We start from the raw sequence: 19,540 nt of genomic DNA on the forward strand, positions 1-19,540 counted from the left end.
CAAGGCAGGATAAGAACATTGACTGGGATTAAACTTTCAAATTTATAAAATACCGTCCTTTATTTTCCCGTGCAATCTTTTGAACAGTTTAATTAGAAGGTATTAATTAGCAAAATGCACAACAGATTAAATCCCTCCAAAGGCCAAAGCTCAGGGTGCTAATTTATGTATTTGGATTGAGATAGATGAGGGAGATACCTTTCAGCTCTAATGACTACCAGTTTATGATGATGCCTTCTAAATAAATATCTGTTTTTATTAAGAGAAACCAGAACCAAATGCAGTTCCTTGTTTTGGATTAAAACACCTCTTTTAACTGGGTAGATGTGAATACAATAACAAATACAAAATACAAAATACAGGCTTTTTAGATTTCTCTTCTGATCCAATAAATAGTATTTCCATCAACACAAGGATTAATTCTGTCTCCACTCACATCAAGAAAAGCTTTGCTATTAAACATGATATAGAAGATCCTCCTATGACAGATACACTGCGCAGCCGGCACCAGCCCAGCACCCTGCTGTGCTTCTTGTGTGCTGGTGGTGCTGCATTGAGTTTTGAATCCTCAGATGGGCTGTACCACCATATCGCTGTGTTCTGCCTCCTGGTGTGGCAGTTCAGGTGTGTGTGCACCTTCCCTGCTGTCCTAGGGCTCACCCACTGTCAAGATAAGAAGCTGATTTCCGCTATGATCGCAAAGTTGGGGCTGTGCAGAGCTTCCTCTGCTGTCATTCTGGGGATTAAATGCAACAGCGCTGCTCCTTCCAGTAAATTCTCTTTCCTTATTAGAAAGAATTGCAGTTCTGCCCTAGAATTGCAATTCTGCCCATGGTGTAGATGGGGAAGCAGAGTCAGCCACAAACACACCTGGCGGCTTCTTTATCACCTGGCTTCATCCTCCTCTCGATCAGAGCTGCTCGCACCTCTCCAGCTGCCAGGTGGGGTTCCAGTTTTAGCATCAGGCAATGCCCGAATCTCACCTCCACCCCCCCTAGTTCACCTCCACCCCCTCCATCCGCGGCAAGGGGCAGCCGGCCACAGCTGGGGTTGTTCTTTCAAAGCATCTTTTAAAGCGAAGAGTTTTTTTCCCCGAGGGGTGAGGTGAAGAAGCAAAGACCGCCCGGTTTCCGTCCCGAAGCCGAGCGGGGCCACGCACAGCCGCAGGGGGCCGGGAGCGGGGCTGAGTCACCGGCGGAGCAGAGGGGGTCTGCCCCGGGCGGGGGGGGGGGTGGGGAGGCCGGCGGGGCGGGCAGGGCGGCTGACGTGCGCTCCGTGAGTCAGGGTGATGCTCGTCCACGTGTCAGGGAGATTTAAAAAGTTTGTGCAGGGAGCGGGGCACGGACAGCGTTGTGCAGAGCAGGGCACGGTGGCTATGGCGCAGCTCTGCCAGCAGCAGCTCCCTGCGGCCATCCCCCCGCGAGGCCCGGGCAGCGGCGGGGGGGTGCCGGGTTCCCCGCTTCTCTTGCTTCTCTTCCTCCTCGCCTCCTCCGTGCGTGTCTGCAAAGGTGAGGAGCATCTTCCCGCAGCCCCATCACCGCAAATCTGGGGGGCGGAGGGGTTACCCCGGCGCCCCCGCGAAACCCAAAGCCTCGCAGCGCTCCGTCGGGCTGCGGAGCGGGGTGGGATCCGTGCGGGGGTTGCGGAGGTGCCGAGGCCAGGGCCAGGATGGGGCTCGTCCCTGGACAAGGGTTGGGGTGAGGAGAGGGGCTCCTCCACCTGCCCCGGGGATAACTCTGTCCCGGCCAAACTGCGCTCTGGTAAAGGGGGAAAACGGCTGTTGATCAAACCGATGTGATCGTAGTGGGGATGGACGAAGTTGATCAGCTACTTAAACAGGGAGACCGGTTATCTGTAGTGTCATTGAGAGTGCTGTGTTACACCTGGAAGCCGCTATTTTTATATGAGGGAGCACTCTAAAGTGAGAGCAGCTGATGGGCATTGCAACAAAACACAGTGCCTTGCCCTGCCCGTCCTGCTGTCCCATTCTACATGCACGAAGTGCTTACACCTTGGGGATGAGCGAGTCACTTTCATCAGGAGCTTTTGTGCTGGGTATTTGTAACGCACCACATACTGTGTTAGAAATGAATTCTGGAGATGGGGGAGAGAGGAAGGAGGGAAAAGGAAGGTGAGGAAAGGCAGCGGCACATCACACTGTGTGCTCACAGAGATGACTGAAATCGTGCACCTGGCACTTGCGAAAGCCCCTGTGTAGGTCCAGCAGCGTTCAGGGTGATGGAGGGATGCTGCTTTGCACTGCTGGGACTGCACCTGCCATCAGAGTTCTGTGAGTGAGCTGAGGAGGGTTAAGGAAACCTATAGGGTAGCGAATCATGGTGCACTCATGGCTACCAAGGCACCAGTCCCAGGCAATGCTCCAAAGTGAACACTCTGAATTAAGAACAGAATACAATGACAATAAGAACTGTAGCACCCTTAATTTATTTGGAGCTGTTCCTTGAACTAAAGCACGCATCAAAAAAGCACAGTTTTCATTGAAAGGCAGTTTTACTGCCATGTAAACCTTGCAGAGATTTCAGAAATAAGCAGTTTCTACGCAGGATGAAGTTAAGACTCCCCTCTATCACTGTTCATGCTGATCTCAAGCCTGTGTCAATACCAAAAGGAGCTTTTGCAACATATCTATTATGCCTGGAAGTTATTCCTGTTGCTATTTGTGCTACTTGGAGATGCCGGGTTCACATCCTGCTCACCTGGCTATTCTCATTAAGACTACCTTCATCCTTTTCTTTGTTTAATTTGCCACAATTATTTGGGGAGAGACAAAAAGCACCAGAGGTAACTATAGACTTTATGGGAGGCTGTAAAATCTCTGCTTACCAGTGACTGGTAAAAACAGAGCATGAACTGGCTGGGTATGGTCACAGACAGCAACCTTGGGCACAGGGATAAACTGGATGACTCCTGGCAAACCTTACCATGCCCAGAGCAGACACGCTTGGGACACACTGCTTATAGGATACTCACAAGAATGACCCCTGCTACGCAGTGTTGCTGATCGTTGTTTGTGCTTCCAGGTGTTCCGATGCCATCCCAAGCGTTGGAGGCAGAGCAGGAACTGCAGCTGTGGAAGGAGGTGAGCTCTGCGGGCAGGCTGGCTTTGCCAACTGCAGAAAGGCCGTGGCTCTAGGGTGAGGGCTGGGAGCATCCTTGCCAGCTTATCCCTGGTAGGTCAGGGATACAAGTTGAATACTATTTCTTATTCCAGTCTTTGTTGTGGTCACGCCGTCCCTCTCCATGCTTTCTCTCATATGGAGTTCAGGTGCTTCCAATCCTACTTCTCCCACGTACCTGTTCTGACATTGGAGAAGATGTGAAGCACCTAATTTTCCAGATTTCCGAACAGTATCCAGAGATTTGGTGCTGAGATTTCATGTGGGGAACAGACTGCTTTGGCTCAGCAGAGAGCTCTGTTTGGTGACAGTGATCCTCTAGCTTCATTGACCAGGAGGTCACTGTTCTTGGAAGCAGCACAGTGTCCCGATCGATACTTTTATAGTTGGTGTATGATAGGCACTGACTGTTTCAGCTCATTCAATCAGTCTCTGGCTTCTTCTGTTCTGCAGACAGGGCTGGGACACAGTATTCAGTCACATCTTAGCATCTTAATTCACAAAGTAGAGGATAACACCCCATTGCAGTTTGCCTTTCTAACATTTTTTACTAACCACAACTATACTTTTAATTCTCATCTCTGAAATTTATTCCATGATGTTACTTGTGTGTTGGCATGAGCTCTTTTGTACCCGTTTGGAGCAGATGGAGAATCAGAGCATAACATAGACAGAGGGTTCAGCTTGCAAGTTGTGTGCCCTGCCATTGCTGTAACTTTTCAAGTGTTCTGTTGATATTTAATTTTGTAGCTTCTGATAACATTACAAAGCAAGTGACTCACCCCGGGTACAGCTGCACAGTGTAAATTTCTTCCTTACTGTCAATGCATTTTACAAGTATTGACTCAACCACTGTCATGTTCTTAACCCGGCACTTGAACAAGTCCTGGTGGTGCCTTGCTTCTGGGAGAAAAATGATCTCTTGGGAAGTAACATCCTAAGAGTTACAAGGAGTTTGTGAAAATGAGTTATTCCAGACTGAAAATATGCTGTTTTACAAATTTCTGCATTTATTGATGGGATTTGTTAGTTATAGCATTGGATTACGGTCAGTGATTGCTGAAGAAAAAGGCAAGGTTACTCTTGATTTCAGTGAACAAAATATATGCGTATGGACACTTAATTCTGTGCAAAATTATGTAACACGAGTCGTGTAAGACACTGCTTTAGCAAGTATAGTACAGGGCTAGGAGAGCCTTAAGAACTAAATAGAGAGTTAGATGTGTAGGTACATACTTCTACTCAGCCTGGCAACAAATCCATACTGGAGTTCCTTGGAGTATTCTTCCCTGCTTGTTATTTCAGTAGTTGATCATTCAGCAGAAACACTGCCTCAAAATTAAACTACTATTTTCCAGGAATGATTCTGAGCTCATAAATAGTGGAACTTTCTGACGTCCTTTGATTTCTTTGGTACTTAACCAGTACCAAATAACACGCAGGCTCCCAACCCCAGGCTGCATTTCTGAGGAAAGAGAGAAAATTACTGAGGAGATTAATCAATGGCAATAGGAATTATTAAATTTATATATGCATTTTTAAAAATAAATCAGCATAAACTGTGGCTTTTCTTCAGCTCTTGCTTTTTCCATGCAGGTTTTAGCTGAGAGATACACTGCCTTGTGCTTTGTTAAATGCAAAGAAGTCTGGCTTATCCTGCTGTTGAATTACAGTGATCACTAATAGTTGCTCCAACTGAAAATCAAGTGGATAAACCAACAAATAAATAACAACAAAGAACCCCTCACTGAAAAGAAAAAGTACCTCTTTAACTTAGGCTTCCAAAATGATTTCAGTTTGATTTATGTCCTTCACTGCAGATTTCTCTCTCTACGTGTTTTACTCTGAAAGTAATAAAGCTGAGCCAATATACCAGAGACGAACAAATACAAGATGAATGGAAAAGAGACAAGGGAGGCTGTTACGAACAAAAACTACTTGAGGGGGGAATCCTGTGAGCTATTAGCTTTCCACTCTATCTGATAATGCTTTTTCATAGCCTGTCTCTAGAGAAATGCATTGTCTCTTGTCTTTAAGTACCGATATGCATTATTTGTTTATTGCCTTTTTCATTGAGTGTTTTCTTCACTAAAGAGCGCTGTTTAGGGCTTTTACCCACAATAAAATCATAAGACCCACTGCATCACCCACTTTATTTAATAACAAAGCATTTTGATGCAGTCTGTGAACAAGACAGTGATGGCACCTCTACTAACAATAACAAATATTTCAAAGGAAGAAAACTGGCGCATATCAAATGGGTCGCAATAGATACAACCTATAAGTTACATAATGAAAAGTTAAGCCTTTTCCCCATTAGTTTTAAGCTGTGCAGATTCTATTTGAGTTCTGGTGGTATTTTCTCTTCCATACAGAATACTTTGAGCTCTCAGCTGGGGTAACACTTCTTCCATGATTTCAAGTGTCCTTTATTCCACTTCTTCTCCGATTAAAAACTCCACTGAAAATGATTTGGTATGGCAGGACTCTTTCATCTTGGAGAACATAGAAAGAATATATGAAAAGCAAGTAGAGGATGAGTGGGAATCACTTCTTTGTTACTTCTGCCAAGACAAGATCATGGTAGCGCTGAGTGAAGTGAGCTTTGGAAGGACTGACCAAGGCAAACGGAGATTGTATTTTGTGGAGTGTTTAGGAATGCCTCACCATAGGGTGTTATAGATGCTGAGTTTCCAACGATTCAGAGGGAGATCGGTCCAATTCACAGAACAGAAATCCTCTGAGCCTCATTACAAATGACTTATATTCAACTCAGAGTACCTGCAAAGTTTGCTGGTGGATAGAGAGTATGGCTTTTACTTAATCACAGGTCTCTTCTTAGGCTCTTCCTCAGGTGCTGAGGTTTGACCTTTTTTGGGGATAAGAAAAACAGCTAAACAGCCAGGGGGATTTTAGTATGGTTTTAAACAAAATCTTGTAAGGCTCCTCATGTGCCAAAGAAATCGTTGCAAACCTCAGATATAAACTGCTTGGTGACTCACACAAACTGAGTAGCATGCGTAAGAGGTGCTGGCACATATCATCATCACTCAAGAGATGAGTGGGTCATACACCTGAAGGGACACCAAAATGCAATTTGCAGAGGAGTGTTTGAGGACTGAGCATTGAATCACTTGCTGTAGCACTGTCAGTTGCTTTGCTATTTTGTATAATACAAAGATATCACAGAATATATTGAAGTTCATAGTCCATGCCCCAAATACTCACATTATGTCTTAGCTGGAGACAGATTTAGTAGGGACACAAATGGTGTAAGAGAATAGAATATGTGATAGCTGAAATCAAGCACATATGTATTTATTTGGTGGTTTGCTTTTTTCCCCCCTTGAATTCAATATATTTCATGAACATACCTAAGAGAATTCCTCAGAATAGTCTTGAGAATATCATTATTTAACTTGTTTATATTAATCTGACTTAATGAAAAAGGACTATGTGAACTTTTACAGATAGACGATGCCTGTTCTGCCTACATGTCCACAGATTCTCAGCCTCAGGTGAGACAAATAAAGGTTGCTTTACTACTTATGGTATTTATTATATGGTAAGAATGAGAGTGTGATACCTGAGCACACGTTTTCTTTTCATTAGGTGCCCAGTACACTGGAAGAACTTTGTTTTTTGGTCATGGGATTCCTCCAGAAGCCACAGGTAACACACATGAAAGGCTACTTGGCATTTCTGAAGCAAGATTTCACAGTGTGCCAGTGCTAACAGTGGGTTCTGAGGGCCCAGTAAATCACATGCCACTCAATGCTGAAAGTAGCATGCCAGTTCTTATTCTGAAATGTTGTGTGTCCTAACACAATGCCTATTGAGGACAACTGGTAGACTCCAGAGTTTGTTAAATGATCTCCAGCCTGGATACAAGGTTTCAGCTGATTTTATTGGTCTAGATTAGAAAATCTATGGGGTAAGAAATTTACTCATGAGAGTCTGCTGCTGTCACTGCTAGGAAGACAACAAGGAGCACCCACTAAACCCATCAGTTCTTCTAATTGAGAGTTATCAGTGTTTTATACAGGGTTTCAGAAGAGAAATTACATTGATAAGCAAAGTCATACAGTAAATATGTCAAAGAATGATGATATTTCAAACCAATATTGTATAGTTTGAAACAACATTTCAGCTTAGAGTACACTGAGGGGTGGGCTTGTGGCAGCCTACAGCTCCTCACTGGGGGAGTGGAGGGGCAGCACTGATCTCAGCTCCTTGGTGACAATAACAGGACCCAAAGGAACGGGATGGGAATGGGATGGAGCTGAGTCAAGGCGTGGACAAGCTGGGTGTTAGGAAGGGGTTCTTCACCAGAGGGCAGTGCATATGGCACAGGCTCCTCAGGGCAGTGATAACAGCCCTGGGCTGTCAAAATTCTGGGTACATTTGGTCAGTGTTCTCAGACATAGCGTTTGAATTTTGTGTAGTTCTGTGTGAGCCATGATTTGGACTCCACGATGCTTGCAGGTCCCTTCCAACCTGGGGGTATCCTGTGATTCTATGAAATAAAATCATCAACTTTTTCTTTTTGAACAAATACAGATCTCTCTACTGATTATTATTCCCACAGGGTTTAGATGAAAAAGACAACATGAAAAGGGTAAGATTTCTTTGTATGCCTTATAATCGCTCTAAAATTAATAACAAAATCCTTTATTTTGTAAGTAAAACCCCGCTTTTAATTTCTTTGAACAGTTCTTATTTCATTATTCTAAGACTCATGACTCAGGAAACACAGACGTCAGGGTAAGTGGCCTGGCACCTCCATGTGAGTACACGTGTGCCTTTAAGTAGCACCGAGGTGACGTTCCTTTCTGCAGTAGTCTCTGCAGCCGTACAGGCTCAGATAGGAGGGTTTCAAATTTAAAACAAAGGCTGTATTTTAATAACATGGGAGACAATCACCAATGAGGTACAGGTGTGCAAATGGAAAACAACAAATATCTTAGTCTTGTAGAGTCAACATTTAAGAATAAGATAAAACACTTGCTTCTGGTAATGGAACATAATATACAGTGAAACAATGCTGATTCATAGAAGTTGAGAACATGACCATAAATTTTAAGAAGTCTTAAAGTATTTTTATTAATTATTAATTAAATGGTATGCATCTATTTGTTCATATCACAAACACCTTACAGGCAAAAAAGTATGCAAGTCTCATTTGCATTTTGGTGTGTACTATGAGAAATATCACAATTTAGAAACAATGTAGTATTTTTGCTATAAAAATATTCTCAGCAGCCAACAAATAAATCACGCGATCTGCTCTTGCTTTGAAATTTCATTCATCATCTGTTGTTTTATGGCACATTTGTTTATTTTTAATGTACACTGTAGGATTTAGAGAATGTGTTTGTTCATTTCTTAACAGTCATTTTTATATGTTGATGTCCATTGTTGCCTTGTTCATTAAATTCCTTCAGAAATAGGCTATATATTCTTGAAAAGTGATACGGTTTTCCAGGTCTCCTGAGAGTTCTGCTAATGTTGCGGTCAATATTTTCACAAGAAGCTTCTCTGGAGCATTTAATGGTACTCAGGGCACAAGGAAATTAGTTACTTCTATTCCTACTCCTGCTTAAAAGTTTACTGCATTCCCTTTCCTCTCCATCATGAAGCTCTCTCCACATGCCCACATGATTCTGTGCTACCAGGCCCTGCCTGGGGACTTAGGCTGCACACATTGCCACTGTGCTTCCCAGGCTCTGTGTGAGCACACAAAATCTCATAAAGGACCAGGGATTTCAGGACTGGAGCTTATCTATTAGGCAGAATGACCACTGTCACAGTCACTAATTTTACTTCAGAATGGATCCCATCTTCAAACTGTTTTCTAGTAATAAAATGTTATTTCTGTAATTTAAGTAAGTTAAATGAATTTTCATACAACAGAAATTGAAGATGTTAACCTCTGTAGCAGATAACCGTAAGAAATTAAGAGTAGTGTATGTCAGTGTTCTCTGTACCACATACAGAGGCTGATCAAGGCCTGAATAACTGCAGTTAGTTGGGTAAGAGGTCTGTAAACAGTTCTGATCTGCCAGAGAATAAAGGTGAGGATGCAGAGCTTGTCCCTCCATCTCCATGCAAGCCACATTCCATGTAAATATAAGTGTATGTTCCTGTTTGTTGTCAACTCAGAGCATTCAAAAACAAGTTTCTCAAGTAACATCGTCAGCCTTTGGTACCCACCGGTCCATAAGCCACTGCTGCAGGAAGAGATATTATTTTTGCATCATAAGATCAGAATTTCATTGTTGCTCATGGGTCTTGTTCATGTCCTCTCAGTCGTCTGTCCTGCATCCTTTGCTGCAACTCGTTCCCCAGCTTAATGAGAGAAGACTGAAGAGATTCAAAGTGGACGTATGTAATCTTAAACTATGCATGCTTGCATTCTCACATTAGGTGATCCATTAGCACACCTGAAATGTCCTTGTAGGCCCTTCTACTCAAAGCATTTTTATTCTCAGGGTTTAGTGTCACACTGATTTATTTTCGTTAGAAATGTACACTTTTTTCTCTATTCTTTAATTAGTGAAAAATGATCCTGGTGATACTTAACATTTTAAACATAAAGCAATAAATGCTTAGCATAGAATACTGGTTCAACACTGAGCCTATATTCAAAATGGACTGGGTAGTTTCTTTGTAAAAAGAAGAATACTTTCAGATTTATCCATACGTTATATTGCAGTTGAATTATACTTTTTAGAGAGGGCTGTTGTTTTTCCCTCCCCATTTGGAATTCAAACCATATTTACTCCTTAAGCATATGTTATTTACAACCTAGAGAGCCAAGGATTTAAAAAAGAAAACCATGTAGGCAATATTAGTGTTTAAGTTAAGGTGCAGATAAGAAAGTTCTTTCTTTGTTACACTTTTTGCCCAGTATCTTAGTTGCCTGAACAACAAGCCACAGAAATGGGTCTTTTGAGAATAAAATGACTTCTCTTTCTATAGTGCCTTTATTTTTCTTTCATTCTCATACCCTTTAATGGATGTTAAATTCCTGTTGAATTACTTTATTACCTGATCTAGAACCAGCAGAAGCAAAACTTAAGAAAAGGAATACATCTTCTCACTTCACTTTTGATAAAATAGGTGGCAGTCAGAGGGACACACAATTTGGAGCATTTCTTATTTTAGAGTTTGCAGTTTGAAAATAGTGAGCAGTCACTGGCTGTTTTGCAGATGGAAAAACAAAAGTTTGCTTTGAATTTAAGGTATTAAATGAAGCTCAGTAAAGTTTAACCCTTTCTTGCTTACATATTATTGGAATCTAGAGGCGCTGTAAAACTGATTTTCCATAGAAAAACAGCTTATCTGAGAGCAGAATTTTCACACACAGTGGAATAGTTCCATTGTTTCCAAAATATCATCAGATTTCAGTAATTTTTTCTGCAAATTCACTTTCAAATTTCATAAATGAAGAACAGATGGGGATTAATGCTCATCTCTATAATACAGCTATGAAAATAATTGAAAAGTGCAGAATAAGAATCTTTATGTGAATTCCAAAAGTTCACGTATAGCAAAACCGAAGATACACATACTTCCTGTGTTACATCAACGTCAGGTTGTTTTCCTCTTAGATCCACTGCAGACTATTGGTTATTTTGACCACTATTCGTGCTTATTGTCTTCTCCTGACATAATACAAAAGTGGAATACACAGGTGGTCCTATCAAGATTTGATTGTCCCTAGTGAAGTCTGTATGGTGCGTTGTGGAGGGTATGTTCTTCTTTAGAGATTTTACATCTTTTCAGACATGTGCAGTACACAGGAAGAAAACGTCTTTGCGATTAAAATGTACTGGACAGGTTTTTTTTGCTTTGTAAAGTGCTGTCTCTCATCTTTTTACTTGATAAAGCTTGAAAAGTTCAACAGTGAGGAGGTGCTGATGAGCTACAATGGAATTAGAGGTTTTCTTCTTTTTGAAGAACCATTCAGAAAATCACGTGGCCTTGTGGTGTGGTTTCTTTTCCTAAACAGTTGGTTACATGATTTGTTAAAACAGGAGCACATGTCTCTCAACTACTCACTGATGCATATTGAATCACTTAGAGTGAATTTCACATAACAAATTAGTGAGATAATTAAGGAACAACGCCAGCTGGATTCAGCAAACTCCTCAGTTTTTACAGTGAGGAAAGGTTTGCACAAACATAGTACCACACCACAGTGTACATTTTATTGTCATTGTGTAAGAAGAGATACAGATATCTATGCTTACAGAGCCATCTTTCATTAAGAAACAGCAACTGATTTTGGAAATTCTCTCTGTCTTTACTCTGGCTATGATCATAACCCAGGAGATTATGCAACCTCAGTTTTAAATTGAGAAACACCATCATTGTTAAGGGAGCATATAGTAAACACATTCCACCTAAATTCTATGTGCTGCTAAGCTCAAGATTTGAAGTATTGCATTTCTGAGTTGGTCTGTCCTTCCCTCTACAGGACAGACACAGACAATGAAAATACTGTGATTAAGCTTAGTATGTTTTCTAATGAAGGTCACATTAAAGCAGCTGGATACTTCATTCTCTGTACATAATAGGTTTAAATGGCATTTCTGTTTTCTTCATTGATCTTTTCTTTGCTCCTTGCTGTACAGATTAGTAGACAGTTGTTTCTCAATGCGTACAACATGAGTAGGATAGAACATCATAAGTATTGGTCTTCTCTTTGGAAATTATTCTGAGAGGGTTTACCAGGATGTACCTCTGGGATCAGTCTGGGACTTCAGTCCTTGGCTGGGCCCAAACACTCATGTTTTTTAAGCTTTGAGGACTTGGTGATCATGACTTTTCCAACCTGAGCAATTCTGTGGGTTTTAACCACTGTTGTCCTTCTGTGAGGTACAAATTGCTTTGTGCGTAAAGACTCCAAGACTATGGGTCTGGTTGTGTTTTTGCAGTGAAACCTGTCAATAACAAAGACTAGTCCAATTCTAGAACAATATAAACTGAGTCAAAACTTAGAGTGGTTTTTGGCCTTCATTCATATATTTTCTGTAATTTCCTTGTGAGAGTATAAGCTGCATAGAGAAATATGTACACAGTGTGTTTTAAGGGGTGAGACTGTATGGTAGTACTGAAGAAATGCTTATTATAAGTACATAAACAATCTCTTTGAGGGGATAGATTCACAAGACTAGGTATCATCTGAAATACTATTTCTTTCTCAGGAGGATCTTCAAGGAACTGGAGGGATTCAAAGCAGAGGATACTTTTTCTTCAGGGTATGGTTTGTTCTCCATTTTTTTCCTTTGTTTTTTCTTTTTAGGCTGTTACTGAATGAAGGGTATAGTGGATTAAAACAAGTACGACTGTGTCAGAGAAAACTTTTCTGTTAAGAGTCTTCTGCCATAGGCAATTCCATTAGAGATGTTGGTCTTTGCAGTAGAAATGCAACTTCCAGTGACTTCAGTCACGTTTTGCACAGCACTGACCATGTGCTTGTAATGTAATCAGGATAACAGAACCAGATTGAAACTTCTTGGTGATGCTGAAGTATCAAAAAAATAAATAGAAAATAAAAATAAAAATAAAAATAAAAATAAAAATAAAAATGAGATTGAATGTGATTTGAATCTTTCAAATTCAGGTAATCACTGATATGTTTTTCACTATGGTAAATATTAAGAATCTTGAAAAACAAACATTGCCTCGATTAGATCCATAAAAGGATCTCCTTAATGTATTGAACTCATATTCTAAAGATAACTTATGTCAAAATAAGAATTTCTAAAGAATTTAGACTGAGAGCGACTTACAGTTGTCTCTGGATACACTGAGCTTGAAACAAGGTTAGTGGTATCAGGCTGTGTGGCATTTTGTTACTGAAACCAGTCAGTTTTCTACAGTGTTCATTGGATGTTTGTCTTTCAGCCACGTAACGGGAAGAGATCAGTGGATTTTCACTAAGGAGGTATTTATTTAATGCTTTCATCATCACTTGCATTGAAAGTACTTCATTTCTGTACAAATATGTCACGGTATTTATGATTGGAAATAGAGTTCTGCAGACAGTCTTCTTTGAGATATGCTTAATCCATATATCTTTGTTTAAAGTGAGTAGAAGCTGTAGATGCTCAGTTCACAGAAGACAGAACAAAGTGTTTCTGGAAGCACAAAATGAAAAAGATCCCAGATCTGTAGACAGTTTGTAAAGTTATCAATGATAAATGAAAGGTGTGTGTCAGGAAGAACTGATCCAACAACCCGTCAAATACATACTGAGAAGTAAACTGACAGCCTGGGCTGCTCTTACACAGAATGAACATCTTCCCTTACATTGAAATTAAGTGCAGACTTCAGATTTTGATTTTAAATCATTCAATTCTGTGCTAATATTCTGATGCTCTGTTTTCTAATGTATCTTGCACCTCTGACATATCTTAAGTAATTTTCTCTGTACCATACCAATGGCTAAAACTTGTTCTTATTTTTCAGGGTTTTAGATTCCTGAAGTAGAACTAATGCTGCAAGAATGCTGAGTATATGGACATAGGGTTTTCCTCACAGAGACAGTTCCTTACTAATGTACAATTAAAAATCACTAGAATGTAAATGCTCTAACATAAGATTCACTTAACAATTCCAATGTTTCTTTACTTCCTTGATTATATTAAAAGCATATTAAAATGATTTGTTTCCCACTGTTATGATGTTTACAACTGTGTTAAATGGAACAATAAAAAATCCTCAGTGTATGCATGCAAGAGATATTGTCCCCAACAACATCGCTGTGTACATTTATTTGCCTTCACAAATAAAGGCTCTGAGAGAGTTGTTTTAATTGGAATGTTTGCAACGTAGGCTACCATTTTTTTTCTGAGTGTTCTGCAGATCTCTGATGTAGTTCTTAGAATGGCAGTTTAGTTTATTTTGTATTTGAGAGGGCATTTTTTTATACACAATGATGCAAATTTATGTAGGCAAAGCGTTATATTTGCAAGTTATTATTCTGCTCTCATATTTACTGAAAATGCAGTCTTTTGTTATCTTGAGCAAGCTGAGTCATGCAGAGAAGACTTACACCAAAGCAAAGCTTTCAAATGCCTGTTTGGTAAAGCAGTGCCTGAAGTCCAGATGTAGAGAGATGTAGATCAGATATAAGGGAGAAGGTTTTTACAGTCAGGGTGGTGAGGCACTGGAACAGGTTGCCCAGAGGGGTGGTGGATGCTCTGTCATTGACCTAATAGCAGTGTAGACAAGGATTATTGTTAACACTGGCTGGTCACAAGGTGAGCAGAACTCAGCACCCCTCCTGCTTGCATGCTTGTGTGAGCAGCTGAAGGGCAGAGCACTGGCTTTCACACCCGTTGCCTAACCCCGCACCATACTGGCGCACCGCGGATCTCGCGCTGTACCAGCTGCCACTATGAGGTACACGGAACCGTTAGAACCCGGTTATGCCCCAACCGCCGCCGTGAAGAGCGGCAGGGCTGCAGGAGGCCATGCAGGTGGGTGTGAGACCGACGGCCTGAGGGAAACCGGGGGAAAAGGGGAGCTGCCGGGTGTGGCACTGCAGGCGGGCAGGGCTGGGCACAGGCCGGCGGGTCGTGCTGGGCCGCGAGCAGAGCGGCCTGCACTGTGTTCCCCTTTGGGGAGGGGTAAGAGGGAGATCATTGCCCAAAGTGAGTTAAATCCCTTTCTCTCAGCAATAAGCTCTAGATGCTTGTGAGGCCAGAGTGCCGCAGGAGCAGTGTGTGTTGGGAGCAGCGCCAAAGGCCTGCTGAGCCCATGCAGGACTGGTGCAGGAGCTGCCAGGAGCTGCTGCCATCTCCTGCCTGCTCCAGCCCTGCAGAGCATCGCTTCCTCATCCATGCCAGAATAAACTGGCAGAGGTAAAGGCCTTGCAGACCCACTGTGCTTCCCAGGGAGCAACAGGATGGTGCTCTTTACTGTCTTAGCAGGTTTCCTATTTCTTTACATCCGAGATGCAAAAGAATTTGTTTTATCATTACAAAATTCTTGGGAGCGTTTATATCCTAACACTTGACCTGTGGTATCATTAGAATTGTATTGTTATGTTCCTGCTAAGCTCTGTAATCTGTTGAATAAAAGCAAGGCAGTTGCTGGCTGGGAAGGCAAACACATCACATACAGCCATGGTAATGATACAATGCAAATCCTGGGTGTTTCCTCAGGTAACCTTTTTGTAATGCAATGTTTGTTCATTTGATGCTGAATTATTACGAACGCCATCAAATATTTCTAATGTATAAAAATCTATTCAGGCCTTTCTTCATGGAGGTTTTCAGGTGGTATTTCATGGTAAAAAATACCACACTGATTAACAACCTGTTTCCAGTCCTTGTGAAAGACGTCCTTACGTGTTGCAGCCCAGTTACAATAAAGATTCTTTTAATGTGAAGTCTGAGAATAAATGCAGCCCTATAAGTAGATGTATTTCCTTTATCTTAATTAAGTTATCAATCAGAAGGCTGATTTGTCAGTTTTGTTTTGTTCCATGATACCAAAACAGGACCCAAATGAAGATACCGAATGGAATGACGTATTAAGAAAGTTTGGAATTCTTCCTCCAAAAGAAGAGCCAAAAGATGAAACTGAAGAAATGGTTTTACGCTTGCAGAAAGAAGCAGAAGGCGAGTCAAATTTCAAATACATGCTATTAGAATAATGACATTTGAAACACAGATGTGTGTGGTGTAAGGCTCATCTCCACGGTGGGAACCTTTCCTACTGCAAGGGCCATCCTTTGCTATCTCTTCCAGTCAAAATTAAGAGAACCTTCATAGACCACAGATCAAAAGGAAACAAGAGTGGAAAGAATGTAATCCAGCTTGTTTTCCCTCAAAACAGAATCAGTTATAAATATCCAATTCTCAGCAAATGTTCATTTTAAAAGCTGATTTTTCACAGAGGCTGTGGAAAAAAAAAAAAAAGAAAAAAAAAGTATTTTCACTTTCTTTGCAGATACCTGAAAGTACTGCAAAATTATTACTGCAGCTGTCATAGAATCGTAGAATGGGTTGGGTTGGAAGGAACTTTAAAGACTACCCAGTTCAAAACGTCCTGCCGTGAGCAGGGTTGCCACCCACTAGATCAGGTTGCTCAGGATCCCATCCAACCTGGCCAAATTTTTCCGGCCTCCTCTTTCTATAATTTCCTCTTAAAGGACAGAAAGCATTAAGGTGTAGGAAACGGAAGTGGCACCACAGACTGGGCCTCTTGGTTCCCACTGTTTTCCTACAGGCAAACATTTTTCCATAGAGCAACAAAGGCTCTTGTTTAAATGTGCTGTAGGAATTCTCACTTTCTGACAAGTTTTAGACTTGAGTTGAAAGGCAAGTTACAGCTTGTTCAGGGGTTTTCAGATTCTACTGAGTTCTGTTCACTATTCAGTAGTAGACTCTGCCAAATTCTCTCAGGCAGCATTGATCAGGATATTGTTTGTATAAAAATATAGCTAAAATACACTAAAATAATAAGAAAAAATATATGGTAGCATGACATACCACTGCATACTGCATCATTTTAGTTACTGTCATCGAATGATTTGGGTTGGCAGGGACCATAAACATTATCTCATTCCACCCTGCCTGCCATGGACATGGACACCTTCTACTAGGTCAGGTTAGTCAAAACACCATCTAGCTTGGCCTTGAACACCTTCTGAAATCAGCATCTCTTTCATCAATTCCACGTCTGTATGATAATTTCCATACATTTAAAATGTGCAAGCACTTTAGAGAACAAAACGATTTTTTTTGATATTGTTTTGTTTCTAGTGAAACCATATGAAAGAATGAGCCTTGAAGAATTAAAAGAAGCTGAAGATGACTTTGATGAAGCTGATAGGAAGGCTATTGAGATGTACAGGTGTAGTAAGATATTCGTGTATTAAGATACAATGAGATGTCCTTTCCATAACATACCATATACTGTTCCTGATCTGTGTGTAAATTATGATGTATTGCTAAAGTGTAACAATGTTGTGTGTACATTTAGTCTTGCCAGTTCTACAGTGGCTTTCAGTCAGTACAATGAATAGCTTCTTGTAGTTCAACACATCTCAAGAAGGCATTTTCATTTTCTGTTTTTTACTTTGCAATTATTTTTACAGATGAAAGCTGCCATCTACTGGTTCCACATTCCAGTTTTCATGAAATATTGTTATGTGTTGTATCGCATTCACACATTAAATACTGGTAGTTCACACTCAAGTTACTGATGTTTAGAATGATGAAGATGATTTGCACCTGTACAGTGCTTTGTGGTTTTTCTCAGGTGATTAAAGCACTTCACAGTGTTTGTTTCTTAAGTTTCCCAAAGTTGAAGCTGATGTAAAGACTTTCTTAGTTTTATGTTCATATACTATTTGTTACCTTTATTCAATAAGATTAGCATAGAAACCCTTCTACCTCTGAAATGATACTAGAAGACATTGAGCTACAGTATTGCTCAAGACGGGTTTTTAGAAGGAATTGAGCAAAAAGTACTAAATATTATTAAAAATGCATTTAAAATGTTTCAAATAGACTTATTTTTCTTACTGCATTCTAATTAGGCAGCAACGCTTGCAAGAATGGAAATGTCTTCAGAGGAGGCAAAAGTATGGGGAGCTGAGAGAAATCAGTGGGGAGCAGTACGTTAAGGAAGTTACAAATGCTCCTGAGGATGTTTGGGTCATAATTCATCTTTATCGGTCAAGGTAATTACTTTCTAGTTTCAGGTACTGAGTACATCAAAATAGGGAGTGCAGCTGGTGATTAGACAGGAATACCAAGAATGGAACACAGCAGACTATTAAAACAGCAGCTGGTTGGAAGCAATGGAAATGACTCCATTGAGCACGGGACCATTGTGATTTTTTTAATTCGCTTTTAAAATTGGTTTGCTTTGATCATTTGTATGAAAGATTCTTTTGGCTGTAAATACATATCAACATCTACTGAATCTCAGAGATTTCCACATTTCACTGACAAGGTGTTGTCTGCTGTCTGTTATAAGGGAACTTCCTTTGAGGCCCTGTTGCTCAGTAGGAGGCCTCTAACAGGACATCTCTTTTTCTCCTATAGCAAATCGAAAGCGCAGCCCTGGAAAGTCTCAGTTCTTGGAAACTGAGGAATGCTGATGGAATTCCTTAGCTCAGGCAGCTGCCCCAAACTGTAACCAGATGTGGTTTTGGCCACCAGGTGCTGTACCCAGTGGCGCTTCTGTCCTTTCCAGCCCAGTTGCCGACATCTAAGGGAGGGATTTCCCTTTCCTTCAGGAGGGAAACAAAACAAAACCTCTTATACCCTCTTATCCTTTCCTAGCGTCCCAATGTGCCTACTAGTCAATGAACATCTCAGCCTCTTAGCCAGGAAGTTTCCAGAAGCCAAGTTTATCAAAGCCGCGGTGAACAGCTGCATCCAGAGTTACCACGACAGGTGTTTACCCACAATACTCGTCTACAAAAACGGTGAAATAAAAGCCAGGTTCATCGGGGTGGCTGAGTGTGGCGGGATGTACCTTAAAGTGGAAGGTAAGAGAAATACTTCTGAGCAATTCACTTTATAGAGAAGAATTATGTCGTTTGTAATGGTTAGATCTAAAGATTGCTGCTTAAAAGGAAAAGATCAGAATATTTTTGTAGAGAGGACGACAAAAAGCCAAGTTCATTCATGTAATCCTGCAGTGCTAAGAATTTTTGGCAAGCATAGATATTTTACACCAACACAGTTAACATTAACAGGTTTTTTTCTTGCTGTTGAGATAGATCTTGTTTCTTTTTCAAAAGCCCTTAAGTGAAAATGCATTGCAGTCAACAGCATAAATTGTCACTTGTTGTTACAGAGCTTGAATGGAAGCTAGCAGAAGTTGGAGCAATTGAAAGTGACTTAGAAGAAAACCCCAAAAAGGACATTATAAATCTGATGACATTATCAATGCAAAGCATTTCTGTTCATGAAAACATCAATACAAAAGGCAGAGATGTGCTGAAACCACTTATTACTTGAGGATGAGTTTTCCATGCGGGTAACCTGCTCAGGCTCAAACCAGCACGAATGTAACTTTCTATTGCTTTTGAAAGTCTGAAACAATAAAAAGGGATTTTGTTTCGCTTGTATGTTTTTCTGTTTTGATTTTTAGTAGAAAACTTAATGTCGAAAATGAAAGCCTTGCTTATTTGCTGGATTCCCAGAGGCAGCTACTGTGGATGCTGGGAGCCAGCATTCTTCTTTTCAAACAGGGTGCTCCAATGGAAGAGGAAGGGGAGGAGGCTGTGAGCTCTTTGGCTGTAATCCATGCTTTATTCCTCTTCTTTGTCTATGAGAGGTGAATGCTTGACTCCTTTAACTCACAGTTAAATGATCGTAGTGGGTTTTTACTCTAAATACTTCCTTAGTTCCCCCCCACTGAAA

At 40.9% G+C, this 19,540-nt stretch overlaps 2 protein-coding genes across 5 annotated transcripts; both read left to right on the forward strand.

Annotated features, from left to right (window-relative positions):
- The first annotated feature begins 1,160 nt into the window (after nt 1-1,160).
- Nucleotides 1,161-13,904, forward strand: NMU (neuromedin U). 4 transcript variants are annotated; one of them, XM_015862362.3, is made up of 10 exons: nt 1,174-1,508; nt 3,042-3,100; nt 6,608-6,655; nt 6,750-6,809; nt 7,726-7,755; nt 7,851-7,901; nt 9,447-9,521; nt 12,350-12,403; nt 13,053-13,092; nt 13,617-13,904. In XM_015862362.3, the coding sequence occupies exons 1-9, from the start codon at nt 1,289-1,291 to the stop codon at nt 13,086-13,088; spliced, it is 633 nt and encodes a 210-aa protein (XP_015717848.2). In that variant the 5' UTR covers nt 1,174-1,288; the 3' UTR covers nt 13,089-13,092; nt 13,617-13,904. The 4 variants fall into 4 exon arrangements, with proteins under 4 accessions (XP_015717850.2, XP_015717848.2, XP_015717849.2 ...); XM_015862364.3 differs by lacking the exon at nt 9,447-9,521 and having other exon boundaries at nt 1,161-1,508; XM_015862363.3 differs by lacking the exon at nt 7,851-7,901.
- Nucleotides 13,905-14,560: 656 nt separating this feature from the next.
- On the forward strand, nt 14,561-19,245 carry PDCL2 (phosducin like 2). The gene is made up of 6 exons (XM_015862360.3): nt 14,561-14,629; nt 15,655-15,775; nt 16,922-17,012; nt 17,701-17,844; nt 18,452-18,660; nt 18,972-19,245. Exons 1-6 carry the CDS (start codon nt 14,624-14,626, stop codon nt 19,133-19,135), a joined length of 735 nt encoding a protein of 244 aa, XP_015717846.2. The 5' UTR covers nt 14,561-14,623; the 3' UTR covers nt 19,136-19,245.
- The last annotated feature ends 295 nt before the right edge of the window (nt 19,246-19,540 follow it).

Source organism: Coturnix japonica, chromosome 4, assembly GCF_054131305.1.
Source record: "Coturnix japonica strain WE chromosome 4, WE-NBRP24, whole genome shotgun sequence".
Taxonomy (NCBI): Eukaryota; Metazoa; Chordata; class Aves; order Galliformes; family Phasianidae; genus Coturnix; species Coturnix japonica.

Excerpts from the sequence above, each read along its gene's own strand:
- NMU (XM_015862362.3), top strand. The coding sequence starts at position 1,289 with ATGCTCGTCCACGTGTCAGGGAGATTTAAAAAGTTTGTGCAGGGAGCG. Across the intron at positions 3,101-6,607 it reads AACTGCAGCTGTGGAAGGAG|ATAGACGATGCCTGTTCTGC; the intron begins GTGAGCTCTGCG and ends GAACTTTTACAG. Across the intron at positions 6,810-7,725 it reads GATTCCTCCAGAAGCCACAG|GGTTTAGATGAAAAAGACAA; the intron begins GTAACACACATG and ends TTATTCCCACAG.
- PDCL2 (XM_015862360.3), top strand. Across the intron at positions 17,013-17,700 it reads AAGGCTATTGAGATGTACAG|GCAGCAACGCTTGCAAGAAT; the intron begins GTGTAGTAAGAT and ends CATTCTAATTAG. Across the intron at positions 18,661-18,971 it reads GATGTACCTTAAAGTGGAAG|AGCTTGAATGGAAGCTAGCA; the intron begins GTAAGAGAAATA and ends TTGTTGTTACAG.